Here is a 14,630-nt window from a genome sequence, read left to right on the forward strand (position 1 = left end):
TGTTTTATTATGTTTTTATATATGTTGGAAGTTGGCCAGAGTGGCTGGGGCAACCCAGTAAGATGTGTGAGGTATAAATAGTAAATTTATCTTTATGGCATGGGATGTCCCTATTTTCATTGGAGAAATGTTGGAGGGTATGCAGTTGCAGGCAAAACTTTGACTTCCAGCCCATATGCTGGTTTGTCCTAAGCATCTACCACCGCACACATGTTGAAGATGCTGCCACTCAGATAGACATGAGAGAATGAGTTTGTTCTTGGTCTGTTTCACTTTCTTATGCATCCCCCCCCCCCCATAAGTCTGTTCTGTCTAGTTTCTGCATTAATCTTTTTGGGTTTTTTTAAAAAAGGAAATCTGCACAAACAAATTCCATTTAAATGTATTTCCCCTTCAAACATGCATTTTAAAACATATCTTGATTGGGGAACAGGATTAAGCCAAGAGGAACAAGTTGGGTAGCATGAAAGCCAATGAATATCTATGTTTCTGTCCATACATTCGGTTCAGAAGATACTGATTGCATTGGAATTTGCAAAAATCAAATTCCTTAAGAGGTTGTCTGCTTAACCACAAATGTGCCTTTGGGGTGTGCCTCCTAAAAGCCAAAGTGCTTATGTGGCAGCTGAAAAGGCAAGGAAGGTGAGAGTGTGTTAGTTCAGCAATTGAAGGGAAGAGGATGCAGTTATTTTATTAAAGCCCAAAGCAGACACTCTTCTTTCCAGGCACTTAAACCAGTTTCTCCAGAGGAACTGCTTAAGCAGCCTTAAACATTAGCTGGTAAAGCAATGATGCTGATAAGTTAGAAAGAACATCAGAGAGTGTATAGGAATATCTAAGCAGTTCCAACTTTAGCTGTGCAAGTAATAATTTCTTGACTAGAAACACAATAAATCAGCTTGTCCCCAGCATCTTGAAGCCAAGGGCAGCCTTGGCTACCCCTCTCCCTTTCCCTATTGATGTCACCTGGTGCCCCCCAAATGCTTTGATTGAAGGGCTGATTGAAGTTGTAGGCCCAAACATCTGGAGGGCACCAAGTTGGGAAAGGCTGGTCTAGACCTCATGGACAGATGAACAAATTACTGGGTCTGGATGGCACCCACCCAAGAGTTCTGCTAAAATCAGCCTCCATCCCTGAGAAAAGGAAAATGGCCCACTTAATGCCAAATTTGAAAAAAAGAGACAAATGATCCACATTTAATGTCACTTCAGCCTGTGGCAAATTTAGGTTGACCTGGGGAGGATGGGTAGACTGAAGGACCTCCCTCTGGGGCAGGAGGTAGGGCACAGCTTTGAACAAGATGCTTTGTTGTCCTGTCTACGATGCGGCACTTGAAACTCTCCATTCTCCATGTGTCATTGTGGGTTTTTGCAAAGAGGCACGATTGCTTGCTTTCCTGAAAAGCTCGGCCTTTCATGTTGCATTTGCTTATTAAAGCTCACACTTCAGAGTGTCTAAGGAAATCTGAGTCAACCAAACCTTTGACTGTTAGCATCTTTAAAGTATTGGATAGCTGCATGTATGCAGGTAATAGACTTGCAAATATATTTTACAATCTGTTCTACTGGATTTGCAGACAATTCTCATTCATGGCACAACATCATCTTTGATCTGAAAGCATCAGTTGCTGGATACAGCTAGCAGGAGCACACGTGTTGGCATAAACCATTCCCTACCTATTCATTTTAATCATCACACAGATCAACAGGATTTAGTGCAACAAGCCAAACATATATCCCTGATATTCTATCAATCATCTATTACTTTGTGTATGTCTTTTTTTAAAAATAATTTTTATTAACCAGCCAATCAAATCAAATTAAATCACATCACATAAATTCTGAATTACAAAGCCAAATTTTAAATTTTGTTGGGGGGACCCATATTTCAAGATCCGAAGGGGGATTCTGATCATCTTCTTGCTACTGCGTTAATGTCCAAATCAATCCAAATCAGTCCAAACAGAGTTCATAATTCTATCCAGTCTTATCTTGCTGTTTCCACATCACATCTTGTTCATATATTTTCTCTTTTTTCTTTATGATCTCTTCTGATAGTCTCCTTAAGCCGATAAACACCAATAATAATCCTGTGTGAATTTTCTGTTCTTCCAATCCTCAAATCGAGATGGTTTCCATATATCATCACCTTCATAGATAACAGCGCTCTTTCCATCATTAATTACAGAACTGTCATTCTTAAGTCCCACTGAGGAGTTTCACCCACAATATAAAAACAGCTCTATTTCTCTATTTCTCCTCTCAGACTTAAGTCCTCCGACAGAACTTCCCAATATGGCGACGGCATTTTTAACTGCGTCATTCCAAAGCTCTTATACATTCCATGCTCTTCTTAAAACATGCTTTGGTTTGAAAGTTTATCTCCACACAGCCTTAAATCTACAGCTTAAGTCCTTAAAATGACAATTCTGACTCGTGAGGGGAGGGGATTCTTGTTTAATCACATAAGGAAAGAAAGGAAAGTTTTTTCCCCTCCCCCATCAGTCATTTGCCATACCGTATCTTGGCGTATCTTCTCATGTTTTATTCTTGTCTTGTTTTATCAGAGATCTCTTCTGTTAGCAGTCTTTACTCCCCCTCCTTCCTTGAGATATGTGCATTCCTTCATCCAAATTGTTTCTTTTGAAGTTCTTGCAGCTAGTGGCGCGGATCAGGGACGGCGTCCAGGAGTGCCGGAATCCCACAGGAGGGCTTTGTGCCTAGTGCCCCCATCCCCACAAATTTGGGGGTGGTATAGGGCACAGCAGGCAAGGGCAGTCCCCCCCTTGTGTATGTCTTGGATGTAGGCAGGACTGATAAATAATGAACTGAAGCATCTAAAATGTTCCAGCCCAATCAGTTAAATAGCATGCCTTTTGTTTTTTGAAAGGGGATGTTCTGTAATAACATTTGAGGTGGATTTAGCTGTTCTGCTTTGAGAGTTTGGTGAAGATGAGAGTAGCCCTCTTCAGCTGCTATACTCCTTATTCTGGAATCTGCACTGTATGTGAGCACAGCCTTATGATGCAGCTTCTCCCCTTAACATCAGCACATGCAGCTCAAATATTTGGAAGGAAGAAGGGAGCTTTCATGTCCGTAGGCTCCTCACAGTCTAGATCAGGGGTCAGCAAACTTTTTCAGCAGGGGACTGGTCCATTGTCCCTCAGACCTTGTGGGGGGCCGGACTATATTTTTTTTGGGGGGGGGAATTAACAAATTCCTATGCCCCACAAATAACCCAGAGATGCATTTTAAATAAAAGGACACATTCTACTCCTGTGAAAGCACACTGATTCCTGGACCGTCTGCGGGCCGGATTTAGAAGGCAATTGGGCCGGATCCGGGCCCCGGGCCTTAGTTTGTCTACCCATGTTCTAGATCCTTGAGCAATTGGGCTTACGAATCTTATGGAAGTCTATACATGCAAAGGTTCCCTCTCTTGCTTCCTCTGTAAAGGTCAATGCCAGGGAAAAGGGGGACTTGTGTGTTCTCCATAACCGTAAGCTTAATGCTTGAAGAGAGCATGCTGTGCCAAGAGGTATCCATGTTCCCCATATCTACTTGTGTCCACTAGGGAGCAGTACCATAATGAAACAATCAACAAATATTGGTTAGAGCTTGTGGTTTGCTTGGGAGTGAAACTAACTAACCATGAGCTCAGGTTCACAAGTAATGCAAACCATAGCTTAACTCTTAGTAGTGTGGCAGCTCCAGGAGCAAGGGAAGAGCTAAGCCTTGCTTCATTTATTGTGCAACAGCCCACTTTCACGGTAAGCCAGTTTGATCTAGCATTGCATGTGAGGAAAGCCACTGAGTAAATGCTATAGGGGAATGTCCAAAATCTGCTCAGTGTGAAACCAAATCAAGATTCAGGGCCTGAGAACTGAAGTGTTTTTGGACACCCACAAAATGCATCTGGGTTTGTCTGCACCCACATTCATATGATAGAAATCACAAATGTTGACACACATTGCAGCATATATAGCTATCTATCTAAGGTGGATTAAGTTTTAATAGATAAATTTGTTTATTTTTGTTATTTCCACTTGTTTTATGTTTTATTAATTTGTTTTAATTTTTAATTATTATTATTTTAAATTTTTTAAAAAACATAAACTGTTTCCTTTTATGCTGCCTCTCTCAATATGCAGTTGAAAAATCAGAGAGACCCTGCAATTTTGTTGAGAGTGGGTTATAGCATTCTGGTTTGGGCAGGTGGGGATCAGTCTAGATTTCGATTACAAATCACAGCATTGAATAATACCCTTTAACTTCCTCTTGTACTCGGCTTTGCCCAAACACTTCATGAGAATATTTTCTAATTCCAGAAACAGACAAGTATGGAAATACTGTATAATTATATAGCAGACTGTCTGGCAGGTGGGATGGTAAAACACCTCAAAGCGATTATGTGCTAATTCCACTCACTCAACTGGTTTTTGAGTGGGGTGTGCCCGGGTGTTTCTCACTTCAGGACAGGAGTGTGAAAACACCACCATTTCATGCCTTTAGGCAGCCTTGAATTGCTGGTTTGTTTCAGTTGACAAATAGATAATGTCCCTCCATTTCTCAGGGTGTGACTTGTTGCAATAGGTTTCAAGGGCCAGTTATGCAAATAGAGGCACCTTAAGCCATATAAAATTCAAGGAAATTTTCTGACATTTTTTCTGGAGGTGATTTGTCTTCTGGAGCTATATCAGCACAAAAGTCTATTGTTAGCCTCACCAAATTAGCCCTTATCATAGATTGTTGACTTGGATGGGACCAAGGAGACAGAAGCATAGAATCTTTGAGTTGGAACGGACTCTAAGAATCATCTAGTTCTAGTCCAACCCCCTGCAATGCAGGAATATGGAGCTGTTCCTAACAGGGATCAAACCTGCAACCTTTTAGTCCAGTTCCGTGTATGATCTGCAATACAGGATGCAACAACTCAGTGAAAAAAGGGCCTTGCCTACCCCACCTGCTGTGGGTCTGTTGTCAAACAGCATCTGCTGTTAGGAAGATTCTCCTAACGTTTAGCTGAAATCTGCTTCTGCCCCATAGATTCCAGGCCTATCCTCTGGAGTGTGTCTCCAAAGAATGGCCAGCACCTTCAGCGTGAGAGCCTTTGATGCTTTTATTCCCTTATTCTGTGTCAGACTGGAGGAGATCAAAAGGCCCTGTCCATGTTTCCCAAGGAACGGCCATTGGGGAAGTCTTGCTTGCTACTTACATTGGCAATGGTGGAGACAAAGAGCATGATGACCGTGGCAATGTGGACCACAAAAATACCAGCCAGTAGTACCAACATCTTGGCTCCTCACGGCAAGGGTCTCTCCAATGCAGAGAAGTCCACTAGGGAGAAAATAGACAGACAGCAACATATGAAACCCGGTGCTGAATCAAAAGAACATTGTTTTTTTAAAAAATCACTGTGTATCTTCAAGAAATGAAAGGCACTTGTCTTAAACCCATGGCAGTGACAAAATCAACACCTTGGTTCTGCAAATGCAAGCAAATCCTCTGTTTAATTACCCTGAAATGCTATTGAGGCACTGTAAGTACTGCAACTCGTTTTTCAGGAAATTAAAAGCCGGTTTGTGGAGAAATGAGGGATGTGTAGAAAATTAAATTGAATGCGTTTACAGCTTCAAAGAAAGTTTATAGGTATGAGAATTTTTAAAAGAAAAGATACACTTTTGAAATTACATGTTACCCCACCCTCCTTCTAAGGTGCTCAGGGTAGCTACATGGTGTTCTCCCCCCATTTTATTCTCACCACAAGATCCTGCTCCACCATGATCTCCTGGTACTTCATATCTCAGCTTTGTGCTCCAAGCAAAAGGGTAAATGTCAGAGTCAAGAAGGGAAATTTGCTTGTCACATCCCTCAAAACATCCTTAAGCACATCACATGTCTAGATGTTACGTGGAGATGCCAAGATTGGATCTCCCAACATAATTTTATTATTCTAAATGCATACAAGAGAAGAGGCAGTTTGGATCAGGGGTTATCCTGGCCCTAACACAATCTCATCACCACCCAACATTGCTACTTGCTATCAGCCATGGAGAGGAAAATACTGTATAAAGGCACCCATATTGTGCCTGCATGTTTTCCCTTCTACAACCAATTAATTCAATGGAGTGGCCTATCCTTGTATTACATCAGAACATCCAGTTATGGGCCTCCCATGTTTCATGCAGTTTGTTCTACAATTTGGCTATGTGTTGTTTATTTGTTTATTTGTCTGTTTCAGATTTGTGTCTTGCCTTTCACACCAAATGGTGCTCCAAACAGCTCACAGAAACAAGATGCACTTCAAAATACATGATAACAAATGAAAAACATTCATAAAAGCAGTTAAAGCAAAACTGATAAAAAATCCAAGTTCAATTGCAACATATTTACAATGGCCATAAAAACCTATGAGTTCAAAGGCCCTTATGAATAAAAACATTTTTGCCTGCTGACAGGTCATCAGAGAAGGAATGATATGGGCCTCCCTTAGCATGGCGTCACAGAACCTGGGAGCAGTAACCAAGAAGGCCCTCTCTTGAACTGCTCCTGAACATATTTCAGATGTTGGTGGGACAGAAAGAAAGACCTCGCCACTGCTAAATCTGGACATCCAGGACCAAATCCAGACAAGCATCCAAATGGCAAACCTGAGACTTCAGGGGGAGGTTGAGCTGGGCTGCTGAATGCCTCCAAATACCAGTTCCAAGAGGTGATGTGGGATTCAGTAGATTGCGGTATAACAAGGGACTGGATTTGTCTGATAGTGGGCCTGCTAAACAGTTTCTTGAAAAACCTAAGACCATACAATCTTCTGGTATCTCAGTCCTCTGTCTGTAAAATGGAAATATTAAGAGTTTGCTATTCTGTAGCTATGCTGTGAGTAAAATGATATATGTCAGTCAGAGACTGCAGTGACATGCAGCAAGGGCATGGAATTTCTCCTGTGCAAAGCATAATTGAATATAGCAGGAACTTTGCAAGAGCACAGTTATGCTGTGCCACTTTCCTGGAGGATTTCAGTAAAATGGACTCTGATAATGGCAGCAGCAGTGAGTCATGGGAAACATGAACATTGCCATGATCTGACACTGAGAGATGCGGGGGGAGGGACGTGTTGGATTAGGGTTTTCCTTCCTAATGAAGCAGCTGATTCATTGACAAGTCTCGTGCTTTCACCTAGTAACAACTTCCATTTTTGACTGCTAGCTTTTCTTGAATTGTATAACCAAGTGCCTGTTTATACATTAACTGCGTTTTTGGACAGCAAATCCAATTCTCCCTCTTGCACTGTGAATTGGTACAGTCCAGGAGAAGGATAGCCACTTGATTCTGTTGCTTGCATAAGCTGGCCCTAAGCTGCCAGGGTTGTGGCTGGCATCCCCATCAGCTGTGTGCTAGACGGTTTTCAGGCCACACGCCATGGCATTTAGGAAGGCTTCTTGTTGGGAGGGAGGGATCAATGAGATTACTGTAGTGGTTCCTGCAGAAGAACAAGTCATGCTTTGAAACATGGGACCCACCCAATCCTTTCTAATACAGTGACCTTGCCTCAGTACATTTCTGAAGAAAGCCACCATTTATTTGCAATTAAGTTGGTTCATTTTCCCATTCTTTCCTGTCTCTGTAACAAGCTCTGATTAACCGAGGGATTTCTCAGTGGGGCCGACTATTTTTGTTTGGGGGAAAAAACCTTTAATGTCTTCTTAGTCACTCATCGTTGCTGAGAAATAGAAGCAGCTGCTGAGCTTTTCATGAGAAATCATTGATAGCCCTTCTCAGAATTCCTTTTTACTAAAGGACGCCTAATTTGGTTCTCCTTGTGCCTCTTACACCTGAGCTAATTCTTTAGCCCTAAATATTCCCTCCACCTCACTCCAAAGAAGTAGGTCATACTGGTTTCTGAATAGCTTTTCACCTGCATCACTCAAAGTGGCAACACTGATGTAGGGCATCACATCAACAGGCAGAGGGTTGCCATATTAATTCCTATTATGTCCAGGGCCCTTGGGTACCCTTTGTGGGATCACTGCCACTGGAGCTCAAGCCACCTCCTATCAGGAGCAATTTCTGCATGCAATGCATTAGTGTCCTAAGAACATAGGAATAGCCCAGCTGAATCAGCCCAGAGGTCTATTTAGCTGACCATTCTGTTAACACAGTGGCCAACCAGATTCCCAACAGAAGCCCAGACAGACACGCTCAGTCTAAGAAAAGGCTATCAGTATCTTCTATTTCACTGGAACCTGCTTCCCCACTCCAGATGTTAAGATCTCTCAACACCTCAGGGTACATTGTCCAAGTGCCACCATTAGGACAATGGTGATGCTCCCGCACCAAGTCCCTTCACAACCTGTTAGTGAGTCTGCAAACAAAATTGAAGTAGATGGACCCATAGCCTTGCTTGCTATAAAGGCAGCTTCCTTCTGCAAATCACTCGGTGATCTGACAGTAGATGCTGATCTGCCCACCTCCTGGTCTAACTCATTGGTGAGATCCAAGCAAGGTTGTCTGCCAGCAGTGCAATCTGATGCATTTCTACTCTGAAGGAAGCAGCCCCATGATTCCAATGGGACTCATTCCTTGGTAAATGTGTATAAGACTGCAGCCTACGTCAGTGCAGAGTTCTCAGGGTTTATTGGATTCATCCAAGGGCATGGTCCAGCAGCCAGTTATCAGGAAGAAATGCAGTGGGAGATTAGAAAGGGGGGAGTGGAGACAATATAATAGTACAGCTTCCCTGTAATGATGCCTTCCACGGACGTCTAAACCACAGGGCTCTGCAGAGTCACATGTGTTACTCATTTATTCTACCTTCCCCTCTCCCTCCTCTCCATCTAATTGCAGTCTTGTGTGCGAGAGAGACAGCAGCTTTTTAAAATTATTGGGTCTTTCTTGGAACAAAATGGTACTGTTTCCCTCCATTTTTACCAGGCCTGTCAAACTTTACTAGCTCCTTACCACTTATCCCGCACCAGGATCAACAAATAGCCAGCACAAATGCTCAGAATTAACCAAATGAGTTGCACACAGGTCCGGGCAGGGAGGCATTTCTTCTCCTTTCGATTCTGTCTCAAAGCATTCCTTCCGTGATCACAAGGAAGGTCCCGCTGAATCTGACCAAAGGCACAGCTAATCCAGCATTCTGCGCCTCACAGTGGACAGCCAGATTCCTATGGGAAGCCTTTGAGCAAGACAGGAGCACGGCAGCACTCTCCTGCTTGTGATTCCCAGCAATTGGTATTCAAAGATACTGTTGCTGACCCAGGAGCACACAGCCACCAGGATTAGCAGCCACTGGTAGCCTGATCCTCCATGCATTTGTCAAACCCCCGCTTAAAGCTGTCCAAAATGAAGCATTTCCTGGTGTGCACAAGCCTCACCCTTTCCTGCTGCCTCTTACCCCTCTAGGGCCTCATCCTTGCTTCCACTTTGCCTTTAGCTTTCCACTTCACTTTTGTTCTCTCTGTGGGGAAGCCTTCCAGACAAAAACCTCTGCATTCCATGCAAGGCTTTGCAATAAGAGGCGGACTTGTGGTGACGGTGAGAGACTCTTTCTCCCCATAAAGTCTCACTACAGGGGCATCCTTGTATTGTCAATCAGTCAGCCATGGCTAAGAGCGTCCCTCTGACCGCACACAGGGTCCTTGGGTGCTTCCAGAGGGGTGTTTTTCTATGGCATCAATGTGCCACGCGCATGTGTACTTTTGGAAGCATCCACGCAACATTGTTGTCATCAGCATTTCCTCCTCATTTAACCCAGATTTACCTTTTGAACGAGAAATTGGAAAAGTTTTTAAAAAGCCACTTATTGCCAACGACTCTTTTGCAATATCTGAATGACCCGTTTACAGTATTAAGCCCCCATAAGACTCCATGAGCACCCCTAGTCTCAGGCAATTTCACGGTTTGCTGCTGTTTGCTGGATATCCAGCATCACTTCTTATCTAGAAAGTATAGAGATATTCCACATGCCAAAGTGGTTTCTTCTTGGCAAGAAATTTCCTGATTTTTCATTGATAGATCTGCTGTTCTTCGACACTTGCATTTAAATTATTCACACACCCACACCCAATTTGTGTTTGTTTGCTTATAGTTGGTTGTTTCCTAATAAACAGCTTACCACACCAAAGTGCTTCTTTTCTGTTTTTGCCTGGAAATTCAAGGGTTTTGATGTCTTGACTGATTGCTGCTTTACCATGCTCAGGTAATCCTGATAGAGGATGAATCAGAGAGAGTGTAATGAGTTCTGTCTGCTGCCTTCTAACAACTCTCAGCACCTTTAACAAGCTACAGTTCCCAGGATTCTTTGGGAGCAGCCATCACTTTTTAAAGTGGCATGACACACACGTGAGCAGGACAGGGCTAACTGAAAGACAGATTTTGGGCATTTCATTTGTGTTGGGATGGTATGAAGGGGGCGGGGGAGAAGCCCTGGAAATGTCAGGGCCAGATTTCAATCTAGTAAATGCTTGCTAAAGATCAACTGCACCTGCAGTGAGGTGGGAGGAAATATGCACACAACGCACCGTACATGCCTGTGATATTTTATTGTGGCCTCACCCTGCTGCAAGAAACAAACACGTTGCATGCCTCTGAGCAAACAAAAAGTCACCCTGACTCCTGCTGTTCTGTCAAGCAAGAAGATCAGCGTCTGTAGCTCCGGCCTGGAATGCAGAAAAGGTGAGGCCCCCTCTGTCACAATATCCCTTGGGACAATGAACTCATTCATGTTATGCAGGATGTCAGGCTAGAAGATTGCAGTCAAGGGTCAGAGGAGAACGCTTGCATTTAGATCCTCTATCAGATGAAGGACTGCCGGAGAGGAATGCAGATTCGTGCGGTGGTTGACCAAACTCATGTCCTTAAACCTCAACCATGGGAAAGGTACAAAGCTGCCTTATACCAAGGCGGAATTTTTGTCGATTTGACCCAGTACTGCCCACTCTGGACTCTTTCCTATCTTCTACCTCTATTGTCAGAGGCAGAATGACTTTGAATAGCAGTTGCTGGAAATGGCTGGAGGAGAGAGAGTGCTCTTGGACTCAGGTCCTGTTTGCAGGATCTTCCTATGAGCATCTGGTTGGCCACTGTGAGAACAGGATGCTGGGCTAGATGGCCCACTGGCCTGATCCAGCAGGGATGTTTTTATGTACTTAAAACCTCCTCATTCAGAAATGTGGAGCCTGTGGCTCTCCAGTTGTGCGTGGATTACAACTCCCACCATCAAGCAACTTCAAGAATAGCAGTAGAGAAATATAGGAAATGTAAGTACAAGTTGGGTTAGGAAGACAGTCTAGGAAGTTTGGAGGTTCTTCTCTCTATCTACCATCTCTCCATTGCAAATCCGATTACCCTTAATGCAAGCTGAGTTGCATTCCCACAACTTCCAACACCTGCAACTCCCCAGATGTAGGTGGACTGCAACTCCCATCTTTCCTGACCATTGACCATGCTGGCTGGGGCTGATGGAGGCTGTAGTCCAACAAGATCTGTAGGGCTATGGGTTCCCCATCTCTGCCTTTTAACTAGAGATGCAAGGGACTGAGCCTGGGATTTTCTGCATGTGCTCCTTCCCCTCATACAGGATATAGTTGCTGCTGCCGCAGCTGCCACATCAATAGCGCTGTGGTAAAGGGAGACAACATGGGAGGGTGGAGGGACTTTCTTCAATTGTTTACTGGTTGGATCATCAACTACCCAGAGACAGGCGCAAGGGAGGGTGAGAATGCAGTTGAAGCGAGGGTTCAAAGCAGTGAAAAGGCTTTTGACGGTGTGTGATGAAGTATGCAAGGAACTTTGAGTGGGGTAGGGAAAGGCCAGGGGAAATTTTGCAGAGCTATGAATGTTCTTGGACCTTCCAAGGAGCCTTCATGGTGGAAGTTGCTTGGGTTGTGCTGAATTCCTCTTAGACCAGGATTCTCAGATTTATTATACTGGGTCATCCCAACTGAAGTGTATGACAATCAGCTCACCATGTGGTTCAGACCCCTTTTCCCAGCTTGTGATGATACAAAGGGTGGGAGAGGACAAAACCATGGTGGTGCAAAGCAAGTTTTCAAATGCCTTCATTAGAGTCCCTAGTAGGGAAGCAAAGATGTTGCCCAAACAGAAGGTTTCACCTGTTGCCTTTACAACCAATGCAAGTGGTGGAGTATGGAAGAATTTGTTGCATTGTGAGGGCATGCAGCATGCTCAGGGATCTGTGGGCAGTGGGTGGGTGTGGGGGCACAGTTCTCCCAAACCTGGCAGAGCTCCTGTGCTGCAATGTGGCTTCTCACTTCCCACATTTCACCTGTATAGTAACCAGCCATGAAGTCTCCTTCATCTCAGGCAACAGGACACCCACCCCTCCTATAATACAGAAAGAGAGAAAGAAGCAGGAGAGGAGAGGGGAAAGGGGTGGGCAGAAGAAAAATGGAAGAAAAGGAGTGACAGAAAGAGATAGAAGAGAAAAAGATTGGCTGGAAGAGATGACCTTTCATCCTCATTTGTTTGCACAGTGGTTACACTTAGTCTTTATTCAAACATTTGTTCTGATTTGTTTGTGTGGCCATTATGACAAGGATCGTTCATCCTGATTTGCTTGCAGAGTGCTTATATATGCCTCTCTGTTACTCATTTCCTCCTTCCCACATTTTTCAGTGCGTTTTTCCATCATCACTTTCCTGTCTGTTGTGACGGAGTGCTTGAATCCGCTTTAACAATGCAAACCTACATTTCTAGAGTGTGATCAAATCCTTTCCATGAAACAGGGACCGTTGGGAGGCTTCCAGAGACTAGGAGGGGGAGCCCATCCATTGAGTGGATGCTTGTGGAGGGGCACAGAGAAAAGAGAAGGGGGAAGGAAAGAGGAGGTCTGGTTGTGGTGTTGGCTTAACTCAGGGCCTCTAGGTGTCTGTAATGCACAACCTAGAAGGAGAATAGGGGCAAGAGAGGTTCACATCCCAGAAGAAGGGTTTGGGAGTAGCTTTCCTCCTCTGGCAATGGGCTTCATCCCACCCCACCCCAAATTTGGAAGATGCACTAGTTTGAAAGTTAACTCTGATTCAGAGGGTGAGTAATAGAGGTAATAGTGGCTTAAATCAAGCACTGGGACATTTTGAAATTAAAGTGATGAATCAAAAGCGAGAGGACAATACATGGTGAGATTTGTGACATGCCAAGTACCGAGTGCCTCCCTCAATAAAGCATCTCATTCATCTCGCAATCAGCACAATTGCATCGAGGGTTCTTGGGTCATTTAAGCTCACACCGCCAACCATCTGCTAACAGGAGGAAGGAAAGAGGTGAGTGTCACTTCTGTCATTTTCTCCTCATGTCTTGGGGAAAGGGCATTGTGAGCAGGGGCTTCAGTAACTCAGTGCCCGAGCAGAGGGATTCTGACCTGCTTTTGCTGCTTTGTTCCAGACAAAAGCACATTACCATTGCTGGTGTGAGAAATAAAGAGGGAGGGTTGTAGCCCAGAAGCAGAATGCCTGCTTTGCATGCATAGAATCATAGAACTGTAGATTTGGAAGGGACCCTGAGGATCATCTAGTCCAACCCACTACAATGCAGGAATATGCAGGTGTCCCATACAAGGATCGAACTGGCAACCTTGGCATTATCAGCATCATGATCTAACCAACTGAGCTAGTGCAGAAGCTCCCAAGTTCAAGCCCTGGCATCTCCAGTTCAAAGATGATGGGTAAGATGTCTATTTGCCTCAGGTACCCAAGAGCCACCTGCTCACAGAAGACCAGCGTTCTCCAACCTGGTGTGCTCTAGATACTTTGGACTACAACTCCCATGACTCTCAGTCAGCATGGGAATGGTGGGCAAATGAGCTAGCTGGACCAATGAGTCTGTATCCTGCTAGAATGCAACTTCGTGTGGCAGGAAGGCATAGTCCAAGGCTTCCCAAATGTGGGTCTCCAGCTGTTTTGGGGCCTCAACTCCCATCATACTTTGCTACCAGGACCAGTGGTCAGGGATGATGGGAGTTGTAGTCCAAAAAAACAGCTAGAGACCCAAGTCTGGGAAACCCTGGATTGTCACAGTCATCAAACAGGAAGGAAATGAATGCTATTGTTACCCTCAGTCAGAATGAGGATCTCATCAGCCACTGACTCATTTGTTGGGGCGCAGTGATCGTCATTTGCAAATGGATGTGGAAATGTGAAAAATTGAACCTAAGGCTGGAAAACTGAGAAACAGAGGGAAGCCAATATTGCTCATCTCTGTTCAGAATGCTGTGGATTTTGAGGGTTCCCTGGGCTGGGATCTCAGCAGCCCATGTAACCCACTGCTAATCTGAAAATAGTGCTGGCAGAAAGTGGGAAAGGAACTACGCTGCATGATCACAGAGCTCCTCACAGCTCTGTTTGACTAGGCTGTTGCTGAGATCTTTGTAAAGCTGCTGCTTGGAGCCATGAGGCTGCGCCCCATTTTAAAATGCTTTAAAATAAATAAATGCATGTTTGTGGTGCTGCTGCTGCTGCTACTGGCTACATAAATCAAATAATTCCGGTCCCATTACACTTGACCCTTCAAGCTGACCTGGCCAGTTGAGTCTTTCAACAAGAAGATCCCCTGGGAGGGAGTCTGTTTGTACACCCTTAAGGGCTTTTTGATTTCTGAATAGGCCC

The 14,630-nt window shown here is 44.3% G+C and overlaps 2 protein-coding genes across 3 annotated transcripts in view; one reads left to right on the plus strand and one right to left on the minus strand.

The window, feature by feature from the left end:
- GSG1 (germ cell associated 1) overlaps positions 1-14,630 on the plus strand; it is a 110,780-nt gene that overhangs the window by 35,186 nt on the left and 60,964 nt on the right. The window lies entirely within an intron of this gene.
- EMP1 (epithelial membrane protein 1) overlaps positions 1-14,630 on the minus strand; it is a 31,186-nt gene that overhangs the window by 7,328 nt on the left and 9,228 nt on the right. Inside the window, exon 2 of the mRNA XM_081879319.1 lies at positions 5,216-5,337. Coding sequence (XP_081735445.1) covers positions 5,216-5,293 — 78 coding nt within the window. The 5' untranslated portion in view covers positions 5,294-5,337. The remainder of the gene's footprint in view (positions 1-5,215; positions 5,338-14,630) is intronic.

The sequence above is a fragment of the Podarcis erhardii genome (assembly GCF_964252035.2).
Source record: "Podarcis erhardii genome assembly, chromosome: 10".
Classification (NCBI taxonomy): domain Eukaryota; kingdom Metazoa; phylum Chordata; class Lepidosauria; order Squamata; family Lacertidae; genus Podarcis; species Podarcis erhardii.